This window comes from Nymphalis io, chromosome 11, assembly GCF_905147045.1.
Source record: "Nymphalis io chromosome 11, ilAglIoxx1.1, whole genome shotgun sequence".
NCBI classification, from domain to species: domain Eukaryota; kingdom Metazoa; phylum Arthropoda; class Insecta; order Lepidoptera; family Nymphalidae; genus Nymphalis; species Nymphalis io.
The window spans coordinates 5,815,842-5,838,959 of record NC_065898.1 but is presented as its reverse complement, the minus strand read 5'-3'; the positions used below and the strand labels follow the sequence as shown (position 1 = coordinate 5,838,959).

Genomic DNA, 23,118 nt, shown 5'->3' with positions numbered 1-23,118 from the left:
GAGATATATTAATTAAATTGAAACCAAATACTCATTATGTACGTTTTTTATTAAGTAAACGTAATAAAAAACAAAGTACTTACTTATTATTTGCAAACTGTAACGTCCTCCAGACCGATTCGGCCAATACTGAATATTCGGTTACTGGTGGTAGAGCTTTGTGCAAGCTCGTCTGGGTAGGTTCCACCCACTCATCAGATATTCTACCGCAAAAGAGCAGTACTTGGTATTGTTGTGTTCCGGTTTGAAGGGTGAGTGAGCCAGTGTATTACAGGCACAAGGGACATAACATCTTAGTTCCCAAGGTTGGTGGCACATTGGTGATGTAAGCGATGGTTAACATTTCTTACAATGCCAATGTCTATGGGCGTTAGAATACTTTTGATTTTCAATTATATATTTATAGTCCAAGGTGCTTGTTCAAATAATATCAACATATAACTGTCAAAAAACTTAGTAGTGATTGCTCGGATTTGTGAATTGAATCTGCAACACATAATAAAAGTCATATATATATATATATATTGTACTTGTATATAACCATTTGCTGTACATGCAATGATTTTTACTTCAGGCATGCAATCACGAATCTCAGATAACTTATAAATATAATATTTTTAATGTACTTTTCACCAACTATTATTTATAAGCGATTCAGAATAAGGAAATAGCTTGTAATATACTACACAAAATGAATATTGCTAAAAATAAAGTTACCTTATATAAAAAAATCACGTTATATAATGCTTGGGAAATTATAAAAAACTTAAAAAGAGATTATTTATCGCTCGAATAGCGACGTCTGTCTGAATTGATGGACTGATGAATTGAGCAATTTACTTGGACGATCTGGAAATAGGAAAAAGAATTTTGATAAATTGTAATAACGATTAGTTTAATTGAATGCCAATATTAGAATATTTTATATTTTCACAATCTTTTTTTGTACTCCTTAATTACCTACCTGTTATGTTCTCGACAAAAAATATATGGTAGTTGAAAATTACGAGTAGTTAGTCTAGTTAGTTCTACAATTGTATTGTTTTGTCAATGAAATACAATTTGATTATTATTTATCCTGCATGAAAATTAACAATTGCTCGATCCACGCTTTATTATAAGTCTTATTTATATTTATTATAGTTATATCGTTTGACCGGCCGGTTGGGTTGGTTGGTAGATACTTGCCTTTCACATCGAAGGTTGTGGGTTCGATTCCTACTCAAGACAGACATTTGTGTGCATAAACATGTATGTTTGTTCTGATTCTATAATATATAAGTATGTATTTACAAAAGAAAAGTAGTATATGTAGTCTATCAGTTGTCTGGTTTCCATAGTACAAGCTCTGCTTAGCTTGGGATCAGATGGCTGTGTGTGAATAATGTCCCAGGATATTATTATTATTATTATATCACTTCTGAAATTTCACAATCGTATTATGCGGTGAGTTATGAGTCTATTATTATAGCAGACTGATTTTTATTTTTAAAGTTTTAGATACTACCGTTCACTTTTTCCTTCAGCATACAAAATTTACATAGTAGTGGTATAAAATTTTCTTAAATTTTTAAAAACTTGCAAACGGATTTTATCTCCGTGGTGAAATTTTAGAAGTAACTTTTAGTTAAGACGCGCCTTGAGACCCATAAAGGACCTTGTCTATGCTAGTTAGAATATTATACAAAGTAAAAATTAGCCGACTATATCCACAGTTTATTTATTTTATTTAACAATTATATTGTATGTTGCTTGCGACTTTGTCCGCATAAATAAATGTGTTTTTATTTTTTATTTTAAGGTTATACCAACAGTCGAATAAAACGAAATTCAAGTTTAAATATCTTCGGTAACGTTTAACGCCGAGATACGCTTCTGCTTATTTTCAATAAAATTATTTTATTTAAAATTTCGAAGTTATAATTAAAAATCTAGATTCCTTCCTCTTACAGAAATATTTCAAGAATAAGTCGTCCTTTGTATATTACGCATTTTCGGTCATCTTTCTTTCTAATTGTGAGTGAATGAGGTACGTGAGGTATCCTTCCCCCGTAGATACAGGCTCACCGTGATTGAGCCGCTTATCACGTGATCTAAAACATTATGTCTCTTGTGCATGTAATTGTACCGACTCTTTAAGCCAGAACACTGCTTAATATACTCGCAATATTCCTAATATGGCGATAGAATAGGTAGTAAGTGTGTTTTAATTTCTTCTCAGCCTTCTCCTATGTCATATATAGACTTACCTACTAAGATATATTCGAGAGATAGATAACAATATAATCGTCAGCCGCGCTCTAACGATTCTTACCTTCTTTCTGTTCCTATTCATATTTCTGGTTTCGTTTCTAATTCTTACTCCGTTCAAGCTGTCTGATTACGGAACAAAGTACCTGAGCATATAAGAAAAGCCACCTCAAAATTTACTTACAAGACTCGTCTCCGTGAGCATATTTTGTCAGATAGTTCTCTTCATTTATTATTCATATGTACATATATATATTATAGCTTTGTATTTGTATGTATGTATATTTTTTCACTTCTGCCTTTGTCTTCACGAATTTTTGCTTAGCCTAAGGGTTGGTTGGTAGAGAATGCCTTTAGGCATTAAGTCCACCTTTTGTCCTACCACACAATGTATGGTGGTTAAAAAAGTATTTAAATAAATAAATAACACGATCAACGCGTTCTATATAACATGTTAAAGTTATATTTAAAATGACTGCTTAATTTTATTAATCTTTCCTTTGTTACAGGATTCATCAGATGTTTAGAGATGTTAAATCTGTCACCATCTGTTTATCGGAACGCTGATGACGGAGAGCGGACGGTCACCAGTAAGAAAGTATATTCGAGAAGACCTTGGTATGCTCCACCCATCGACCCTATAGACCCGATTGATCCTTATACAAGTGAGTGCTCTATTTATTTTTATTATAATTGACAAGAAAATTGAATTACCTAATACATCGTATTTTCTTTAATTATACATCAATTACATTTAGAAATATTATTGATTAATGTAGTAAGTATTTATAAAACAAAATCAAAAATATAATTTATTTAAAGTCTCGATATTTTACAATATCAATTACATTTAAAGTAACCATGGGGTAGAAATGTGCCGGGAATAACCATCGGGTAGAAATGTGCCGGGAATAACCGGCAAGAAACTCAGATATTTTTTTATTAACCACCATATGTTTTAATAATATTAAAAGATTCAACTAATTAATTTTATTCTATCCTCTATATGATCTTTTTCAGAATAAAACGTCTTGATTATTTATAAATTCATGATATTAATAAAAAGTTTGACCAGTACTTATGAGTGTGTACAAATCGATTAATTTAGGAGCATTTTTTAAATTACCTAATTACCTACTAGTTACCTTACAAATATTTCGACTAACTCCATCAGAGCTTAGCATTCAATTAGTAACGATTGTATCTGCAGCACATCCTTATATTTGTAATCATTGAGGATTGTAAATTGTCATTAATAATCTTAAAAGTTTGTTATGCCACCTGGAAATTAAAACATACAACAACAAACAAATAGAAGCGATACACCAAAAGCACGGACTCATATGCGGGTTTTATTTATTTTATTTTAATAAAAATAAAATCACCGAAGATAAAATTATATTAAAAAAAAACTATTTTAGAATTAGACCTCAACTAAACTCCTAAGACTGAACGATAAAGAACAAAACAATTAGGACAGGCTTGATTCAAATTCATGGGAGATAATTAATTAAAGTTTAATTAAGAGAAGTAAGATCTTATAAAGATTAAGTACCCGTCAGTGTCAGAACTTCAAGTAGGAATAAGCATAGCTAAGTAGTCTCTTAACACCTTCGTACCTTAGGAAATCAGTATTATATGGATTTACTATGTTCCTCTTGAAATTCTGTTCTTTAGCAATTCATCCAATATAGATTATCTAAGATAAACCTTCTCCTCAAAAAGGGATAGGAGGCCTTAGCCCAGCAGTGGGACATTTACAGACTGATACTTACTTACTTACTTACTTTTGTAATTGTACGTCAGTAGCGTTTCATTTTTGATGTTGATTACATGTCGCAATTTTTTAATTCAATTAATACTTTAAATATGACTTATAAAAACTAAACGTCATAGTTTTTGTCGCTGGTACAATTAAAAATAAATTAATTTTACAATTCCTATTTATATAATTCAATATAAAATTTCCATACGCATTTCACTTACGAATTGTCAAAGTAAAAAATTCCATTAGTTAAGAAAAGAAAATACTTTGACTTGAGAAGAACCGGTCAGAAAATACAGCAGGTTATTTTTTTATTTTGTAATTGTTCGCGGGTTACAATATTAAAAGTTTTAGTCAGAAGGCTATCGTTTCATTTCCAAGGACATGTCCTATCATGTATAAATTTATAAACATAACTGTATAATTTTACATAAAATAAAATCACAGACCCTTTTAATATAATAATTAATTTTTGATAAATAATCTTGCTAATAATATTGACAAAAATTATAAAAACAACAATCACTTTTGTTCATCTCGGCGTAAGATCGGCAGCTAAGGGAAAATATTATATGCTAGCCATTTATTGTAAGCATTGTGGTAACCGAAATGTGTATAATATCTTAAAAATTTCAATAGAAAAAAAGTTTAGGCTAAATACTTATTATAAAAATAAAGCACTTCGACATAAAATTAAAAATATACAGGCTAGAGAATGGCAGCAAGATAAAAGTCACTTGACGCAAAAACCAACCAACAGATTTATATTAAAAAAAAGATTCTTATTATCTTTGATTTTCGAATTTCAATTCGAATGGTCACAAGATAATATGAATATGAAAAGTTGTGTTCAAAAAATATTGGTATATATATCTTCTAAAAATTATGTCTAAACTCGCTGTCGTTGTAGAAAGAACAATTTTACATAACAGCCTATAAGAAAAAACACTTTGATGATGAAATATTATTCCTTTTTTAAATTTTCATTAATTTCTATTGGGAATTGGTTCATTATGATTTTTACTTGATCCGTAGTTAAAAATAATGTGGGTAAAATATTTGTTTTTTGTTCAATTTAGATTACGATCAAGATTACAAATCGGAGCAGAGCGGTGACTACTATGGACTTGTGGAAAATGATGACCCAGTAACGGCTATCAACGTCGAGCCTCTTGGACGATTGGAGTCGTCACCTCCCAGTCCAAAATTAGAACAAACGCCAACAGCGCGGACGGTTCCCGAATTCTCAATCGCCAATGGTATCAATTTAAGAGGTAAGTTTAATTTTTACATGTATATATGAATCATTCTGAATTAAAATAAACTAAATACTAGACGAATAATATCAGCCTTAAAGTTAATAAAGAATAATATTTTTTACCTATATTAATTAAAATGGTCATTTTTACTATTTGACACCATTATTTACAATTTACCTAGATCGGAGAGGTACATTATTTGTTGTTTACATACGAGTACATCACTTGCAGACCCTATTATTCCTAGTTTAATTCCAACACTAGTACGGCATTAACCCTGTACCAGTATAGCTATCGTTTTATAAGTAGGATATACTTACAACGATCGATTGGAAATAGTAATAAGCTTAAGAGTATATTTTTATTTGAATTAGGTTATTAATTAGTATGGAGTAGAAGATAGAATAAGTGGATCTTAACTGAAGATCACGGGTTCAAATTATAAATTTAAGACACTAATTAAGCATCGGCAAAACAGCAGTACTTGCTCTTGTTGTGTTCCGATTAGAAGGGTGAGTGATCCAGTGTAATTACAGGCACAAGGGACATAACATCTTTGTTCCCAAGGTTGGTGGCGCATTGGTGATGTAAGCGATGGTTAACATTTCTTACAATGTCAATATCTATGGGCGTTGGTGACCACTTACCATCAGGAGGCTCATATGCTCGTCCGTCGTCCAATTCTATAAAAAAAATGCAATTGTGACACATATGTGTCCACCAATCCGGACTTAGCTTTAAACATTCTCCTTGAAAGTACGCATTGGAGCATTACGATGGAAGAGCATTTTTACATTGTTAATTTCTGTACTTTACTTTAATGTTAAAAATTTAAACTATATAAAGGGCTATTACACACGACGTATAACAATCAAAAATTAAAAAATATATATATAATTGACATTTACAATGTCACGTCATGTATATGATTCAGTACAGAGAAGTTGTTAAAAGATTGTACAAATACATTCTACACGAACACACACACGTAGACACTTCTTTTATCTTGAATTTTTTTATAAGAAGTTATAAAGGAAGCCCCTTTAACGTAAAAGCTTTTGATCAAATAAGACATTAATTGTGAGAAAGTGCCTGTCTAGTTAACTTCGCTTTTACTATAAATCAACTTTTTATATAGTTTGACTCTAATTAAAAAATAAATATATATATAAGTATAATGGACTGTGTAGGTTGGTTGCGAGTTCATCTTTGAAGCTACCTACTCATCAATTATTCTATTTTCAAGCAATAATTAATATTACTCTGTTCCGGCTAGTCAGTAATAACTACAGGCACAAGTGTAACGACATCTTTGATTCCGTACATTCCGATGCGTTACCGGTACAGAATATGACTGATATTTCTTATACATACAATGTCAACGACAACCCCATGCGCCTTTCTATAAAATTTATAATTACAACCTATAATAATAATATTATATTACAAAAATGACTATCCTATTTGATCACATTTACCTATAATTAACATGATAAATTAATGATGTATGAAATGACACGCGGTCATTATTTATAAAGTAAATATTAGTTTTGATATGTACATCAGTCTTCATTGTTAATAATATTTATATTTTAATAAGCATATTAATTAGTTTTTTTATATTTACTTAATATTGAAACTAGCGATATAAAGCTAATTTTAGAGGGAATAATCCACAGCCATTGCTGATGAGTGGTCTAGTAATATCACTCAATACCCACACTCGAATGTAAAGTGTGCTGTAATTAAATTATCAGTAATATTAAAAAGAAACTGTGATGATTATGATAATGCCGTGAGACCGATTTAGGTCACGGCGGCCATTTTCAAGAACAGCCAACTATGCAGGAGATGTCAGAGTACTCGAGAGTGCGCAATACACAGATACACTTTATATTCTACCATTCTCATAACCCAATCATACGGTAATCGAACACGTCAAGCAACCTGCGAGAGTTAAGGTGCAGGACAAACGACTTTCCGAGGCATGAAAGTGTAATACTGCCTGTAATTATTACTGGCTAGCTTACAATCCTCGGGCTACAGAATTCCTTGACGGACGATTCCAATAACAATTTATTTCCCCGACCCGGGATTTGAACTCATCGCATAAAATTTACCCATTCTAACCACTGGGCCACTAAAAATAAAGACTGTAAATTGAATGTATATCAAATCTTTATAAGTTAATACAATATACATATTTTATTATTTATAAATTAAGAACAAATTCAAATATTAATAATACTAAAATGATTGATAGAATTGCGGGATCTGTATTTGAATATGTAACTATTAGTCAACACACTGGCGAGCTGTAAACATGAATATGCAATTTATTTTGATGAAGCATTGTTCACGCTGAGGTTTCACAATATGTCATCGTTATAATTATATAAATATTAACATGGAAAAGTGAGGTGATATAATAAAATAATTTAGAAATTATTTCATTAATAGCAATAAACTACACGCAATCGCCATCCAAAATGTTACAAATTTATAAACTATTTTAACCTTAATGTAATAGTCAAAGTCCAGTAAAATATAGCAATTCAAGTGCTTACTTAGTTAATTTAATTTACTTGGCAAGTTGGCAGCTCGCAGGTCAGATTGGAGAATGTTTTATATATTTCATATCAAACTATTTATCAATACTTATAGGTGATATACATATGTATACACACAATTTAAAACGTTAAATAAATATTTTGTATACATTTTATGGCTTATTTTTAAGGCTATGCTATTACAATGTCAGTAGTTATACTCGTATGTTCATGAAGGTACCTACTTCAGGGCATCGTGTAATGAGGCTCGTAAAATGTTGATGGTTTCTTGTCATGCTCTTATTTTGTAAGTACGTTCTAGATACGAAAATGCCGTCCTGAGAAAAACACTTATGAAAAATATTAAACTTAAAATTAGTCTTCGCTGAGATGCTTAGTGATTAAGACGCGCGATCGATGATCGTGGGTTCAAACCCGGGCAAGCACTACTGAATTTTCATGTGCTTAATTTGTGTTTATAATTCCTCTCGTGCTTGACTGTGAAGGAAAACATCATGAGGAAACCTGCATGTGTCTAATTTCATTGAAATTCTGCCACATGTGTAGTCTACCAACCCGCATTGGAGCAGCGTGATGGAATAAGTTCCAAACCTTCTCCTCAAAAGGGAGAGGAGGTCTTAGCCCAGCAGTGGGACAATAACGGGCTATTACTGTAGTCTTCGCTGTCGTATTTTTCACTATTAAGCATTATTTAACAAATATTGTAGGGCAAATCATTTGAATACTGCGTGTATTCAATTAATGCTTAAATGATTTCATGGTTTTATTGGATGTGGCTACAATGGGGCTAAATGGATGATGAAACTCATTAAAATTAAGTGTTTTTAAATCATAAAGATATAAATAGATTCATTTATTTTTTTTGAGTAATAGGAAATATAAAATGTAGTAAAGAAAAATTGTTTAAACTAAAACTAACTTAAAGGCACCCAATAAAACCAAAGTTCTACAAATGGGAATAAAATATTGATAAACATTAAATAAATAAATATGTTATAAAATATTAAATAACATGAAATAAACAAATATGTTGTGTAATAAAATATGTTTTGTATTAAGATCTTAATGATTGTATAGAAATAACATTATGATGAAGATAGAAAAATATATCTTATATTACATAACCCAAAAAACAATTTTATAATGATTAAGGCTGGTTCGGCCAAGGCGGTCATTCTCAAAGTAGATTAGTCAATTGCAAAAGAAATGAGTATTATAGTGCACAAGTGCGCACGCAACATAGGTGCACTCTCTAATTCACTCACTTTATCCACACAATCGGACAGCAAATCCGACATAACCGAAAAGAGATCATACATAGGATCTAAGGCTTCGCCATCATTTTAAGGCACAGGAGTGTGCTCTTCTAGACCTCGGGTTGCTACTGAGAAGTTTTGATAGAACAACATAAAAGCTTTTCCAGGAGCTCGGGACTTGCGACCTAATATGCTAGGCACTAGAGTAACGAGGCAGTAATTTTATTATATTTCATGGTTAAAAAGGAGCCTTATTAGTTAAAGGTTAACACGGTTAGTGTTACTCCCACAAATAGCTATTAACGTACATTCATTAAATTGAAATTTCATAATCATAATTATATTAAATTTAAAGCCAAAATCCATTAAACTAAAAAGCGCAAATGTGAAAGTTACAAGCTTAAAAGCATAAATAATTAGTCTGAAATTTTAAAGCACTATTTATTATTTACAAATGTACTTAGAAATGTATACATATTAATAAGAAACAATGAATACATTGCAAATATGCAACTTTCGTCAATAAACTATGTTAGAAATATGTATATGTGTAACAACAACGGATTCAACCACATAGATTCCAAAATCTTCATTTTGTAACCTTGCAAATTAGGAGGTACGACTACTTATACATTTGACTCAAACACTGAAACTATCCAACAGAAGCGGCACTCGTAGCACTCGGCGGCGCAAGCGCAGCGTTAGTACTACTCATTGTGATGGCGGGAGTATTTTGCGCGCGCAGACGCAAGAACAGCCCCAGCCCTGTACCTTCCCCACCAATACTTGTCTATCCCCCACATGACATCGCTGCTTCATGCTACTTGTAAGTATTCTATTGTTTTTATATTACTATATATCTGTTTACATACAAAAATGTTCAACATCTTAGCATAATATTTGTCTAGTCTCCATCAGTTGAAAGTTGAGGATCTTGAACAAATTCTTGAAGTGCCGTTTTATTCAACACATTCTGTGAGACAATTGTTAGTGTCGTTAGTATGTTATGATTAATGTAGAAAGAGAATAGTGAACATTCTTTTACAAAGTACCTACAATTAGAACTTTTCGAGATTGCAAACAGAATGTTTGTAATGTTTTTTCTTATAAATTATTTGTATTAAGTTATACTAAAAAAATGATTGATATATTATACAAACATTTAAACTCAGAATAAGTCTGATGTGACAGTCAGACCTTCGAAGACGAAGCCCTGACGAAGAACGGATAAGCTCACATCCTGTTATTTAACTACCACTGTTCGGGATTTGTAGAGTGATTAATATTTGACATATAATTAATTACAAGCTAGACAATGACGGCCTTACTTAAGTGGCTCAGCGGCCGTTTAGTTAAATACTTATTTCGCTCTTTCTATTCGAAAGAAGAAGACACAGCATTGTTTAACTAATAAAACGCTAAACAACGTTTATAAGAAATGCCGTGAATGTTTTTAGGCAGATAGCTTATTTACCCATCTCCCATAGTAACCCACGCACGCATTTACTTTCTATTATTGTCTTATGAATTATATTGTATATTAGCTTCGTTCTCTGAAGAAAGGTTTTTTTTTCTATATTAATAAAAAAATTGTAACTAAATTACAGTCACTTTTATCTTGTTGCTGTAATGAGTATTCTTTTCAACAGAAAAGGTTACTAAAGAACCTTCTTATAAAATGAACGATAATTAATTACACAGGTTATGATATTTTTCCATAATAAATTGTCTTAATAATTTCCTTTCTTACCTAGAACATGAAGAATTAGTTTTAAAACGATTTTTTTAATGATAAATTTTGTTATCTTGCTGATTTTCTTACTCTTGTCTAGGTTTCTTTTTTGACACCAGTGGTAGTTTTTTATTTGAAATTTATTAAATATAAAGTGCTTCAATTTTTAATAAAATTTACTTATACAAAATGAAAGTAGCGCCGCCACATAAATCGCTATAAGAAATGATTACAATCAATTACTGTTTGTTCTTATCGCTAATTAGGACAGACAACTTTCAGCCCCTCGCTCGCTTTGAGAATTTTCCACTGACCTTATTTATCTTTTCTTTCACAACGATTTCTTACAGAACACATGACTTTATATTGAAATATAATACAATTTATAATGATTGATATATTATAATATATTAAGTTAATATTATTTAAAGTCTATAATTTTTAATGGGCTGGCCAGGAATGATCGATGACTTGTCCTTTAAAAAATTATGTTTTAAGTGGAATTGTCCGCGTGATGATGATATATTTTGTTCGATAATTTTTTTTTCATCATAGATATCGATTTAATTAAAAAGCAAAACTTTGTCTATATAGAGAATTGCATAGTATAAGATAAAATTAGTATAAAAAGTAGGAAGCATTACTATAGAGATGCTAAGAGTAAATATAGAGGTAAAGTAATTTACCTAACATGGAAGAGTCACAATTTTTGTTTTTATTGATGAAAAAAATTTTTTTTGAATTACTTCTCTTTCACAAGAGATCACTGCCAAAAGCAATATCTACGCATGTTATGTAGGTAAAATATATAACAACTCCAATCAACTATAATCCATTTCTTATTATAATGTATTTTATTATACATAAATAAATAAGGAAAACAATAGTAACCTAATACGTTACCATACAGCGAAAGAAACATCTATGAAGTAATAATTGAAAGTCATAAATTTTCTGGTATTCGGGCAAAATGGGTCGGCATTTTGTCTGAAAAAAGATCATTAGACCCTTATTAGTGAGATAAGTTTTGATGAATGAGGGACAGATCATTCAAGGCTGCTCATACATGTGATTGTGGTACAAAACATTCATTCCTTCATCTCCGTCCAATTTTATTCAAAACGTACCGTTTCTTGAACTATGTTTACTTTACATTTGATATTTGTGAACACGTCCTTACTTTACGCGATATGAAAATTCATATTTTATTTTATAGCAACTTTAAAATCTCGATCTAACCTCACTGCTTCACATTGCTACAATGGTATCTCCGACAGATGTTGTATATAACATCTCAGAGATTTTTCTGAAATAAGCAAATACCCATGCAAATTTTTCTTTCAACGACGAATGTGACAGGAATTCATAATACATATGTAAATGAGATTTAACTTTGTCTTCTGAATTTAAACTTTATTTACAGAATCGTCTACACTTATGTGTTGTCAGTGAATATATTTGATACGTAATATGACAAGAATAATTAAAAGTATATTTATATATTTATCAAATATATATAATCGAAATGTTTTGGTCAGAAAGGTCAGCTTTTATTTATGTCTTTTGATATGTAGGGCTTTGTGCAAACTCGTCTGAGTAGTGAGCAAAACAGTACTTGGTTTTATGTTCCTGTTTGAATGGTGAGTGAGCTGGTGTAATTACAGGCACAAGGGACATAACAACTTAACTAAGTTGTTATGTCCCTTGTGCGCCATAGCCAATGCGCCACCAACCTTGGGAACTCCCAAGGTTGGTAGCGCCTTGGCTGTGTAAGCGATAGTTAACATTTCTTACAATGCCAATGTCTATGGGCATTGGTGACCACTTACCATCAGGTGGCCCATATGCTCGTCCGTCTTAAAATTCTATAAAAAATATATCCTCAAATTTTAAACTCTTGGGCGACGACAAAGGACTCGAACTGTGTGCTTTGTCTTGTAGTATTCTTGTTATAGTAATAATAGACGCGGTGTAAAGTTACACGCTTTCGTTATATACGACCCAGTTATTTTTCAGCACAGAGAAATAGCGATAATAATGTTACATTATTGATAACTGGTTCAAACTGGATTGACATAGTCATGAAAACGTTTTATTCGTCCATTATTTTGGCTCACGTTTAGTATAGCAATATAGAAGAATAAACTCGAAACCTACCGCTACACTATGGTGAATTGTCAAAAAGTGATATGTGACATTGGCTTTAATAACATTTACAAGACCTAGGGATCAAAATAGCATATAATTATAAATGGGCTTACAACATTTCACTAGTGGGATATAAAATAAATTCTTGCAGAACAGCACTAATGTTTGTCACAACTGATGTGTTCTCGAAACAGATTATAAAAACTTCCTGCTTAAATATTTAATGTTCAAATTTGCTATTTCCTGGTATAAATTATGGTTTCCTGAAATTGAGGTTAATTTTTATAAAAACTATCTTTTATTTGGGCTATTAGAAGCGTAATTATTAAGCAACACGCAATAGTAAATTTGACAAATAGAAAATGATGCGTTGGACGTTCAAAAATTACCATCAGTTTCATTAATTTTATTAAAAATAGAAAGGCGGACTAAAAAATCTAAAAAATAAAACTAATTAAAATTGATTAATATGAAGTGGATCACTACCATATGTATGTATGTATGTATGTATTGGCACTGTAAGAAATAATAACCGTTCTTATATTGCTTACTTGATGTTAGATACCACCCACTCATCATATATTCTACCACCTACCAGTAAAAACAGTATTATTGTGTAAAGAGTGAGTCAGCCAATGAAACTACAGACACAATGGATATAAGATTGAAATTCCAAAGGATAATGACGCATTAGAGAAAAATAATGCCATTGTGCTATCAAATATTGGAACAAAGATGTGAACTACCTAGATCTAACTTTTATTCTCCGTACTTTACTCTTAATCATCAAACATTCTTTTTTTTATATGTTTTCTATGAAAATCATCAATTACTAACTAACTCTAAGGCTATTATTATCTACAAATTAATAACATTCTTTTTTCGTATAATTTTATTGTTACACATTTAATGGAAATTTAGTTTTGTCAATTATGTTAATGTATGAAATGTAAAGTACAAAATTTTGAACCTTATCATCGCTATTTTACTAATACATTAATTACTTTATCCTTAGTAAACTTATAACATGACATAAAACAATTCTTATTATAATAATTACATTATTAACATTCCATTTAGAACGAAGGAGATAAACTTTTCGCTGCCAACGCTGCGATCGTCCTCCCTCGGCGAGTTGCGTGACGTCAGCGTGTCAAGTCTCAACAGTGACGTGCTTTGCCCGCCCACCAATACGCAGTACCGTTCGAATTCTTTCAGTAAGTCATTAACATGTTTACTCTTAAGCTCTGTACAAAACGATTTTCAAACGCCGAAATGTCCTAATAGAACACGTGGGTTTTGACTGAAGATAACAGGTTCCTATCCACAAGTACTAATGACTTGTGACGTGCTTATTGTTTGTTTAGAATTAATCATGTCAATCGTCGATTCGGTACCTTACGTTTTTAAACGAAAGATTTTTGGTTATGGAGAACTGCCGCTACAGTGCTTCTAGGAAAAGCTCTTAGAAAGTCGTTAATTTGTAATTCGAAGGACGAAGGTATCGAATACTAATGAGAAGGTTTCGAGCTCACAGCGCATCTTTCGTTTTCCACTATGGCGTTCTATATCTAGCATAAAAATTAGTTATATTATTAGAATAAAAAATGTTTATGTATTCGCAGATTGCTGTTAAATAATACGGCTTGAGAGTAGCATTATCTAAATTAAAATATGACGATTATCATGCAATTGACATTATTACAGAATGAAATCCTAACTTTCGATTTGGATTTAATTATGCGGCGAAAAATAGCATAAAATGTTCAAAAGAATGTGAGAAAAAATCTCATTCATTAGCTATTTAAAGTCAAAAAGTAAGAAGTCAAAGTCAAAAATCTTTATTCAATATAGAAAATTACACTTGCTTATTGATTGTCTAAGATATAGAAATAAATCAATGTTGCTTATTTTAAAATTAGAACTTAAAGATTAGAATTGTTTTATTAAAAAACAAAATAGTGTCGTTAATAAGATTAAAATGTTGGAGAGAAATTATATACGGGCAAATCAATAAGAATGACTTATCGTAATGACTACATCAAAGCATCCGAATCGTTATGTTATGTTCGATGTTTGTTAAACATTTTAATTAACTTCACATATTCGACAAGACGTGACATCGTATGATGATGATATTTGTAGTCAATAAATTCACAGTCAGACATAATGTATAGTTTGATATGAAATATATTTACTTATCTTACTTTGAACTATACAATGAACAATGATGAGTTTCCCCCACTTCAAGTGGGGGAAACTCATCATGCGTAGACGTTATTCCAGAGAAAAAAAAACTGTACAATGAAGAACCAGAAATCAATGTATAATTACGTTTATCTTTGAATCTTAATAAAACAAAAAGTAACCTTAATATCGTTTTTTTTTTGTTAATATTTATTCAGTGCCGAATTAAACATGATCATAAATATCATATATAATTGAAAATTGCAATTTTTATGTTAATTTACAAAAACCGTTCTTAATTATAACTTCATATAAATTATATAAATAATTTATTTTATCACACAGAATATACTACCCTTGTTAACCTCACGCATTAAAAATAGAACGCAATATTTTCAGTTCTGTTAAGTAACTTAAGTATACAACATAATTAGCCACAATGTGTGATTCTCTGCCAAACATTTCCAGCACATCTGTAGTTTTGATGAAAATAATACGATTATTTCAACTACGGATTTAATGATTTCATGTGATTTTTTTTAACATTAAATATAAAAAAAACTACAAAGAGATTAATAAAATAATGATTTTTAAACCAAAAAAGTACCTACTTGTTACATTATATATTTCAAGCAGAAATTATATATATTTTTTAGTATGATTATTTTTCTCTATAAGGTAAAGTTTTCTTTAATATAATAAATTTCTTTAATATAATCTAGTAAATTTTCTTGTAAATTTACTTTGTCTGCCATGGTAACGTGATCTACGTTAGAGAAAAAGTAATTACACAAATTACAAAAAGCACTTTTTAAAATGATATATTAAGTATTATGTAATGATGAAATAGGTCGTCCCCGTAGTTTCATTATGTACAAAAATATAAAAAAGTTTTTATTAATACTTTTATTTTTTTGCGTTTTTATTATTCGATTTAAGGCCTTATCTGACAAAAACGATGGTAGTTCTCGTCGTTTTCTCATGAGCTCGAGTGTCTCAGCAGAGAGTTTTGGTGCGTCGTCTCTTCTCTGTGGCGGAAAACACTTGAGGGATGTGTTTTGCAGTATTTTGACCAGCGTGTCGGTTCTCTCATCAATGCTGCTTATGGTTTCCAACGCGGTGAATTGATTTTGAAGTTCCATTTGGAACTTTTCGGAGCCTTGAGCAGCTTGGAGCATGGTAGGTCGGAGAGTAGACCTCATCATTCTCGATCTTTCGGCTTTTAAGTTGATATTTAGAATGCCTCGAACCAAGCGGTGATCACTTCCGGTATTAAACCTGTTGATCACTGAAACATCTCTAAATATGTGCCTTTTATTCGAAATGATAAAGTCTATCTCGTTCCTTGTCACGTTATCGGGGCTTCGCCAGGTCCACCTCCTCTGAGGCTTCTTTTGAAAGAAAGAATTCATCAAAAAAAGCCCCTGCGCTTCGAGAAAGTTTACCAGCATTTGCCCCCTGTGATTTCTGCAGCTCAAGCCGTAAGGTCCGACTTTCGATTCACCGCTATCTTGTACTCCCACTTTAGCATTAAAGTCTCCCATAACAACATTGTAGTGGGCCTTCGAGGTGTCGTTGAGGGCCTTTGCGATGTCCTCGTACATCGCTTCGACCACATCATCAGAGTATGTCGAAGTTGGCACATATACCTGTACGACCTTCAGGGAGTACCTGTCGGAAAGTTTTAGGACAAGGTACGCTACCCGGTTCGACACACTACTGATTTCCACAATGCTGCTAATGAGATCCTTTTTGACTAGAAAACCGACACCACCCTGGGAGAGGTTATCACCTTCGCGGAAGTAGAGTAAGTTACCGGACTCTAGAGTTATCGTGTCCTCCCCCTGTCTTCGGACTTCAGATAACCCCAGTATATGCCAGTTTATATGACTTAACTCTACTTCTAATTCGGCGAGGTGATGGTCCAGCCTCATCGAGCGTCCATTGTACGTTGCCATGTGCAGTCGTTTTATACGGTAACCTGCCGTGAACCGGTGATTCTTAGCACCCCTTGCCCTGCCGATACCGCAACCGCTACCTTGGTCGGGCCTAGCGGGCTTACCGGTAACTGGGGGCCTTTTTTTGGGCGCATCTGCCATTAATGGAGGGGTTTGCCCATACTCGCCGCGCTGGGCAGGCGTGTTTGCGAGCGCAGTAGGGGGATAAGATGTTTATGGGGGGGGGGACGCTGCTGCCCATCCCCCCTTTTCCCCGTCCCTCAGTCGCCTCTTACGACACCCACGGGATGAGATTGGGGGAGTACTATTCTAAGCCGGTACTCCACGGCACAACACATAAAATGTTAAACATTAACATATACATATTCTTTTACATACAATTGTTTTTATGGATATACTGCATTATTATGTGTATGTAGTATACTGCCATATTCCAAGCATCCTTTTTTTTATTCGAGTTGTATTCTATTGTATTGTTGTTCCAGATATTAAGCTTATAAATACAAAGAATTATTGTTGTCACTATCAGCTATTATTACTTGTCACTTGTCTTGATAATGGAATCAATGTTATGACATTATGTATGATGTTTTGTTCCCGATAACCGATTTTTTTATGTCAAATGTGATATTGTTCCATCTTTCCTTTTAGGTAATAACAGCTTGTATATAGAATGTTTTACGTTAAATATTATTTCTACACACTCACATATATATTATATATATGTAATATAAGAATTGAAGTGACCTTAACCCATTTGTGACCAAACAATGTATGAATCTCTTCGAAATAATTTATCTTTTCACTTTTATTCTAGTAACTTGAACAAGTTTTTGTGTACGAATTTTGAAAAATCCTTTTGTGATCTTAAACTTAAACTTCGATTCTGCGTATTTTAAAAGAATTTTTGTATGTAGAGAGATATGTATGTAAGTCTAGAATAGAAAGATTCGAAATATGTTTGCAAATGTTGTTTCTGTCTTAAGCAAACTTTGAGAAGACTTTGGTTTCAAAACGTGCAAAAAAGTTACGTAACTTTGGGTTAAAATGGAGCACACAGCCAGCACTCCTCAATGTTTAACTTTATCCAATTGACTCGATCAAAGATTTATTTTTAGATAGACAAACAAAGAAAGTCGATAATCTTATTTATTAACATTAAATGGAAATATTATATTGTGATAATAAACACAAAAATTATAATAAAACAATTTTAATAAATTATTTTGCTTTCCCGATTTTTTTTTCAATTTTTATTAAATAGGTCGGCGGACTGTCTACTGGGCCACCTGATGATAAGTGATCACCACCGCCCATAGACATTAGCGCTGTAAGAAATATTCATCATTCCATACACCGCCAATGCGCTGCCAATTTCGGGAACTAAGATAACACTGAGTCACTCACTATTAAAACCGGAACATAACAATACTCGGTATTGCTGTTTGGCGCTAGAATATCTTATGAGTGGGTAGTCAGTACCCCGACGGGCTTGTACAAAGTTTTACCACCAAAGGTAAAACAAAGTGATTTGAAGTGAGTGAGAAACATTATATATTTTTACAGTCAAATAACTCTTAATATCATAACTGATGCACAATTAGTGAAAAATATAATTGTTAACGTTAACGAGTTATAAATGAAAGGCGTATTAAATGATATGTGTTTTACTCGATTGATCGCTCAAGTCGATATGATTTAAATTTATCTTGCAGGACCAATCGTTGCCCTCGCCGTCATTTTCCCCTTTTGTATTGTTATTGTTCAAGTAACCGCTCGAACAATAATATTAATCTGATTTATAATTCTTAATTAAACTTATAAATGATAACATAAGATGTGAATAATTAAACTCGTTCTTTGAGTTGAACTTTGGCACAAAATAAAATATTGATCTAAATAATATGTCAAAAATAAATTAATTACGCAGAAACTTGATCACCTTTTGAAATAATTAATATTTCATGTCGACGAAAAGCGGTACATGAAAATCTTTAACTGAATTTCACATTCGAAATTAAATTTGTCATATGAAATGTTGGTTTATTTTACTTGGTAACAAAATGGAAATTTTAGTAAAGTATTTTAAGTACGTTTATTTTTTATTAATTTGATGACGACGTTGTAAATATGTATTCCCTAAATGCAAATGAATTAAAACTTTGAATGACTAAACAATTTGCTGTACAAATACGCAACCCTTTTTTTACGTAATTAATTTTATTTTGAGTAAAAGCTATTAAGTTAATTTTATAAAGATTTTTTTAGATACCATATTTTTACAGTTATTGAATGTACTTTATAATTATGGAAACTAGTTAGCACTGTCCATAGACTGCAATTTTTTTTAGAAATATTAACCACCACTTAAATCACCAATGCACCACCGACCTTCGAAATAGTGATTACACTGAAGTCTCATCCTTCCAGCCAAATAAGGCATTGATGAAAAAATATTTTTACATTTATAATAATAATCAATCCACATTCTCGTTTTGACAATAAACCGATTATTCGGCGGCGCAGATGAAAGCAACTAATGGATTTTGTTTCATTCAGGCGTTTCGCGTAATTTGATTGATATTATTATTTTCCACATGTCTACCAATATAGTTTGACAAATATGTTACAGCTAAGCTATAACACCTTTGAAAAAATAATTTATTAATAATTGAGAGCAACGGGAGAGAGTAACGGGAATTTACTAGGTGTAGGGCTTTGTGCAAGCCTGCTGTGTAGGTACCACACACTCATCAGATATTCTACCGCTTAACAGCAATACTTTTTTTTCACGCTTAAAAAATGCATAATGCGTTTCCCCCACGGAAACGGTGGGGGTTATGTGAGACTCGCCGGTGTCAAGGGCGCTGAGTGAGCTGAGTGAGTGAACATCGGAATACCCACTAAAAAACCAGCGGTACCATTTCCGTCTTAACGAGGAGCACCACCTACCTTAACGTAAACAGCAATACTTGGTATTGTTGTGTTCCAATTTGAAATATACACATTTGCACAGGCAAATGTGTATATTTCCGTTAAGATGTTGTTAGTACACAAGGTTGGTGGCCCATTGGCGATGTAAAGGATGGTTAATATTTCTTACTTCGCCAATGTAAGGGTATAGGGTGCTGGTGATCACTTACCATCAGGTGGCCCATTTGTCCATCCATGAATAATTTTAATGTCCCAACTTTCGTTGTGATCAATCAAACTTTGTCCAACATAAATTTTAATAGATTAGGTATATTATAATAAAACAAATATAACATTTACTGAATAAATATAAAAGGATATGAAATACAGTACAGATTTAAACATTAATATTCATAATATTAAAAGCCAGGTGCAATATTTCATTGTTTGTTTTAATCAAATAAACCAGAGCAATAATTTATATTAGTTATTCATTAAGGGTATTCTCACGCGCCTTAATCCGAATTAATTGCACACTCGTACTTCGCAACAAAGAACCCTTAAAAGCCATTTGAACGTGACCATTAAAATAAAAATAAAAATAAAATACGAGAATAATATTAAGCAAATATAAATTTATAAATGAAATATAAAATATATTTTATCTTAACGTTATCTGGTTCCATAAGCTGGGATACATTTTAATCTTTTTGTTCAACGATGTGAACGAGCCAGTGTATAAGTTTTAGATCAAAACCGAAGCGATGCGGAGCTCAGAGATCGTATCGCATCGAGAATCGTAAAGGAATTTGCGTAAAATAGTTTATTGTATATTTTCTGACCGTGGTTGTTTATTTATATTATTATAGATTTATGAGCCAAAACTTTTTTTATACCCCCTTCTTCTGCACATATAGATTCAAGGTGCCTACAGATATTTTTAAAATTTAAACAAAAACATTTTTTTTTAATTGTCAAATTATGTAATAACTTTTTTTTTTTACTAAAACAAAAAAATCAGTTTTGAAGTATGAAACATGGGAAGCATTTGACAGACTTGGTTGCCTGCCTAATTAAAACATATTTTTTATTAATTCAAGTACTGTACAGTCTATTTTGTATCGTAATTTTCAAGATAAAATTAAATTTACAGTTACCATCGGTTCGGAAAGTAGATTCAACCAAGAATGGACTACCAACTCAGTAGTAACACTTAGCCAATCGAATAACATAGGTATGTTAAATAAATAAAATAAGACAATCATATATAGTGCACGAAAATTAACGAATACTAACTGAACGCTTTTTTCTCACCTCTATATTTTTTTATCGAATAAGCCTTATTAATGTAATTTTAACATGATATTAAAATTTATTAATTATATTTCTGGCGGATTGCTTCTCCAGCTCCATACGAGATATATTTACGCAAAATCCACAATAAACATTATTTACCATACGATTTGTGATGGGATGGCTCTATTCTATTATGTATAAATAAAATAAAAACGAAATTCTGTTCGTTGGTAAACACATCACTTGATAATGGCTAAACTGATTTGCATACTTAATTGTTTTTCTTCTAGAAAATTAACTGTCCGAAATTGAACTAACCCAGTTAGAGAAAGAAAATTTGTAAAAGTCACCCATAAATTTGGAAATTCGAGGATAATCATAGGATTTTTTTACTTTATGGGATTTTGTATTAATTGAGAGATGATAACGTCTGTCAGGTAGTGAGAAATAAAAATGATTCAACATTAGTTATACACAATATTAAACAAAAACCACTAATTAATTGACTATTAGCACGAATGCATTATTTTATTTGAAATATTGTCAATTTTTAAATAACGCCTTCATAATATGTTATTTAAATGACATGTATTATTATTATTAATATTGATATTATCTTCTTATTATTAATATTATAATTTCATTTTGCACATTTACTAATAACCCTTCGTGTTCGTTTGAGATTGGTAAAGACGTTTTGTGTAATCAAATTTTGTTAAGCAGTAAAGTATATAAAAAAATAAATAAAAGCTTAAAACATTAAAATAAAAAAATCAAACATTAAAAAAAAGAAATGAGTTATTGTGGAACATTCGTCGCACCAGTGATTCAAGTCACCATTATAATAAACTAGAGGTGCGTCCCAATGAGAGTCTGTAACAACACCCTTTTTTATTCGGCGTCAAAACTAATGCATCGTGCCAGCCTGTCTTTAATATCAGCTGCTTTAATGATAATTGTCATTACAACTTTCCCTGAGCACTTTTCGTTGAAGATATATATTTACTTGGAAGTAGGATTTTGTGCAAGCCCGTCTGTGTAGGTACTCATCAGATATTCTACCGCCAAACAGAAGTATTGCTGTAGTATTGTTGTGTACAGGCAGAAGTGATATAACATCTTTACTTCTAAAGTTGATGGTGCATTGGCGATGTTAGGAGTGGGTAATATTTCTGAATGCCTGAATTTGGCGGAGGCATGTATCATCGTCTTTAAAAGCGTAAAACGGAAAGTTCACCAACCGTCATCCAATAGGTACATTTTTTAAATATAATTTTAGTTTAATATTAATCACTGGCTTCAAAACCTTTAAATATTACACATTTATGGCTCTATGAATAATATACGGTCTCGTTACTAAAATTTATATAATAATATGAATAATGTAAGCGTGTGAAGGGAGTCCTTAGGGGATATTCTATATTTAGTTTGACATGATTCCGTACCAAGATCTACATTAGGATCTGAAATTCCACCTCTCCCTTATCATGGAACCATAACATAAATACCCATTCTACGCATTAGAAAACTAGTGGATCTGTCAAGTGTATATTACTTGATAACTTCGTCGATTGTGCTCGTTCTCAATTTCTTAGTCCGCTATGATAGCGATCTGACACGTCCATAGACAGATCAGGTCAAGGACCAAAGGCTTTAGTTGTTTTTCGAGGCATAGGAGTGTAACGTACAACATGGAGATAAAAAGTAGTAGCTTCTTAGCTCCATGGTGCTATTAAAAATTCCTTGACAAGAAACCACAAAAACTTTTATTGGCTCGACTCAAG

At 31.8% G+C, this 23,118-nt stretch overlaps 1 protein-coding gene across 1 annotated transcript in view; it reads left to right on the top strand.

Moving 5' to 3' along the window:
- Nucleotides 1–23,118, top strand: part of LOC126771847 (synaptotagmin-15-like) — a 74,429-nt gene that overhangs the window by 11,969 nt on the left and 39,342 nt on the right. Inside the window, exons 2-5 of the mRNA XM_050491987.1 lie at nt 2,760–2,915; nt 5,095–5,289; nt 9,764–9,926; nt 14,061–14,197. Of these exons, the coding sequence (XP_050347944.1) occupies nt 2,780–2,915; nt 5,095–5,289; nt 9,764–9,926; nt 14,061–14,197 (631 nt within the window). The 5' untranslated portion in view covers nt 2,760–2,779. The remainder of the gene's footprint in view (nt 1–2,759; nt 2,916–5,094; nt 5,290–9,763; nt 9,927–14,060; nt 14,198–23,118) is intronic.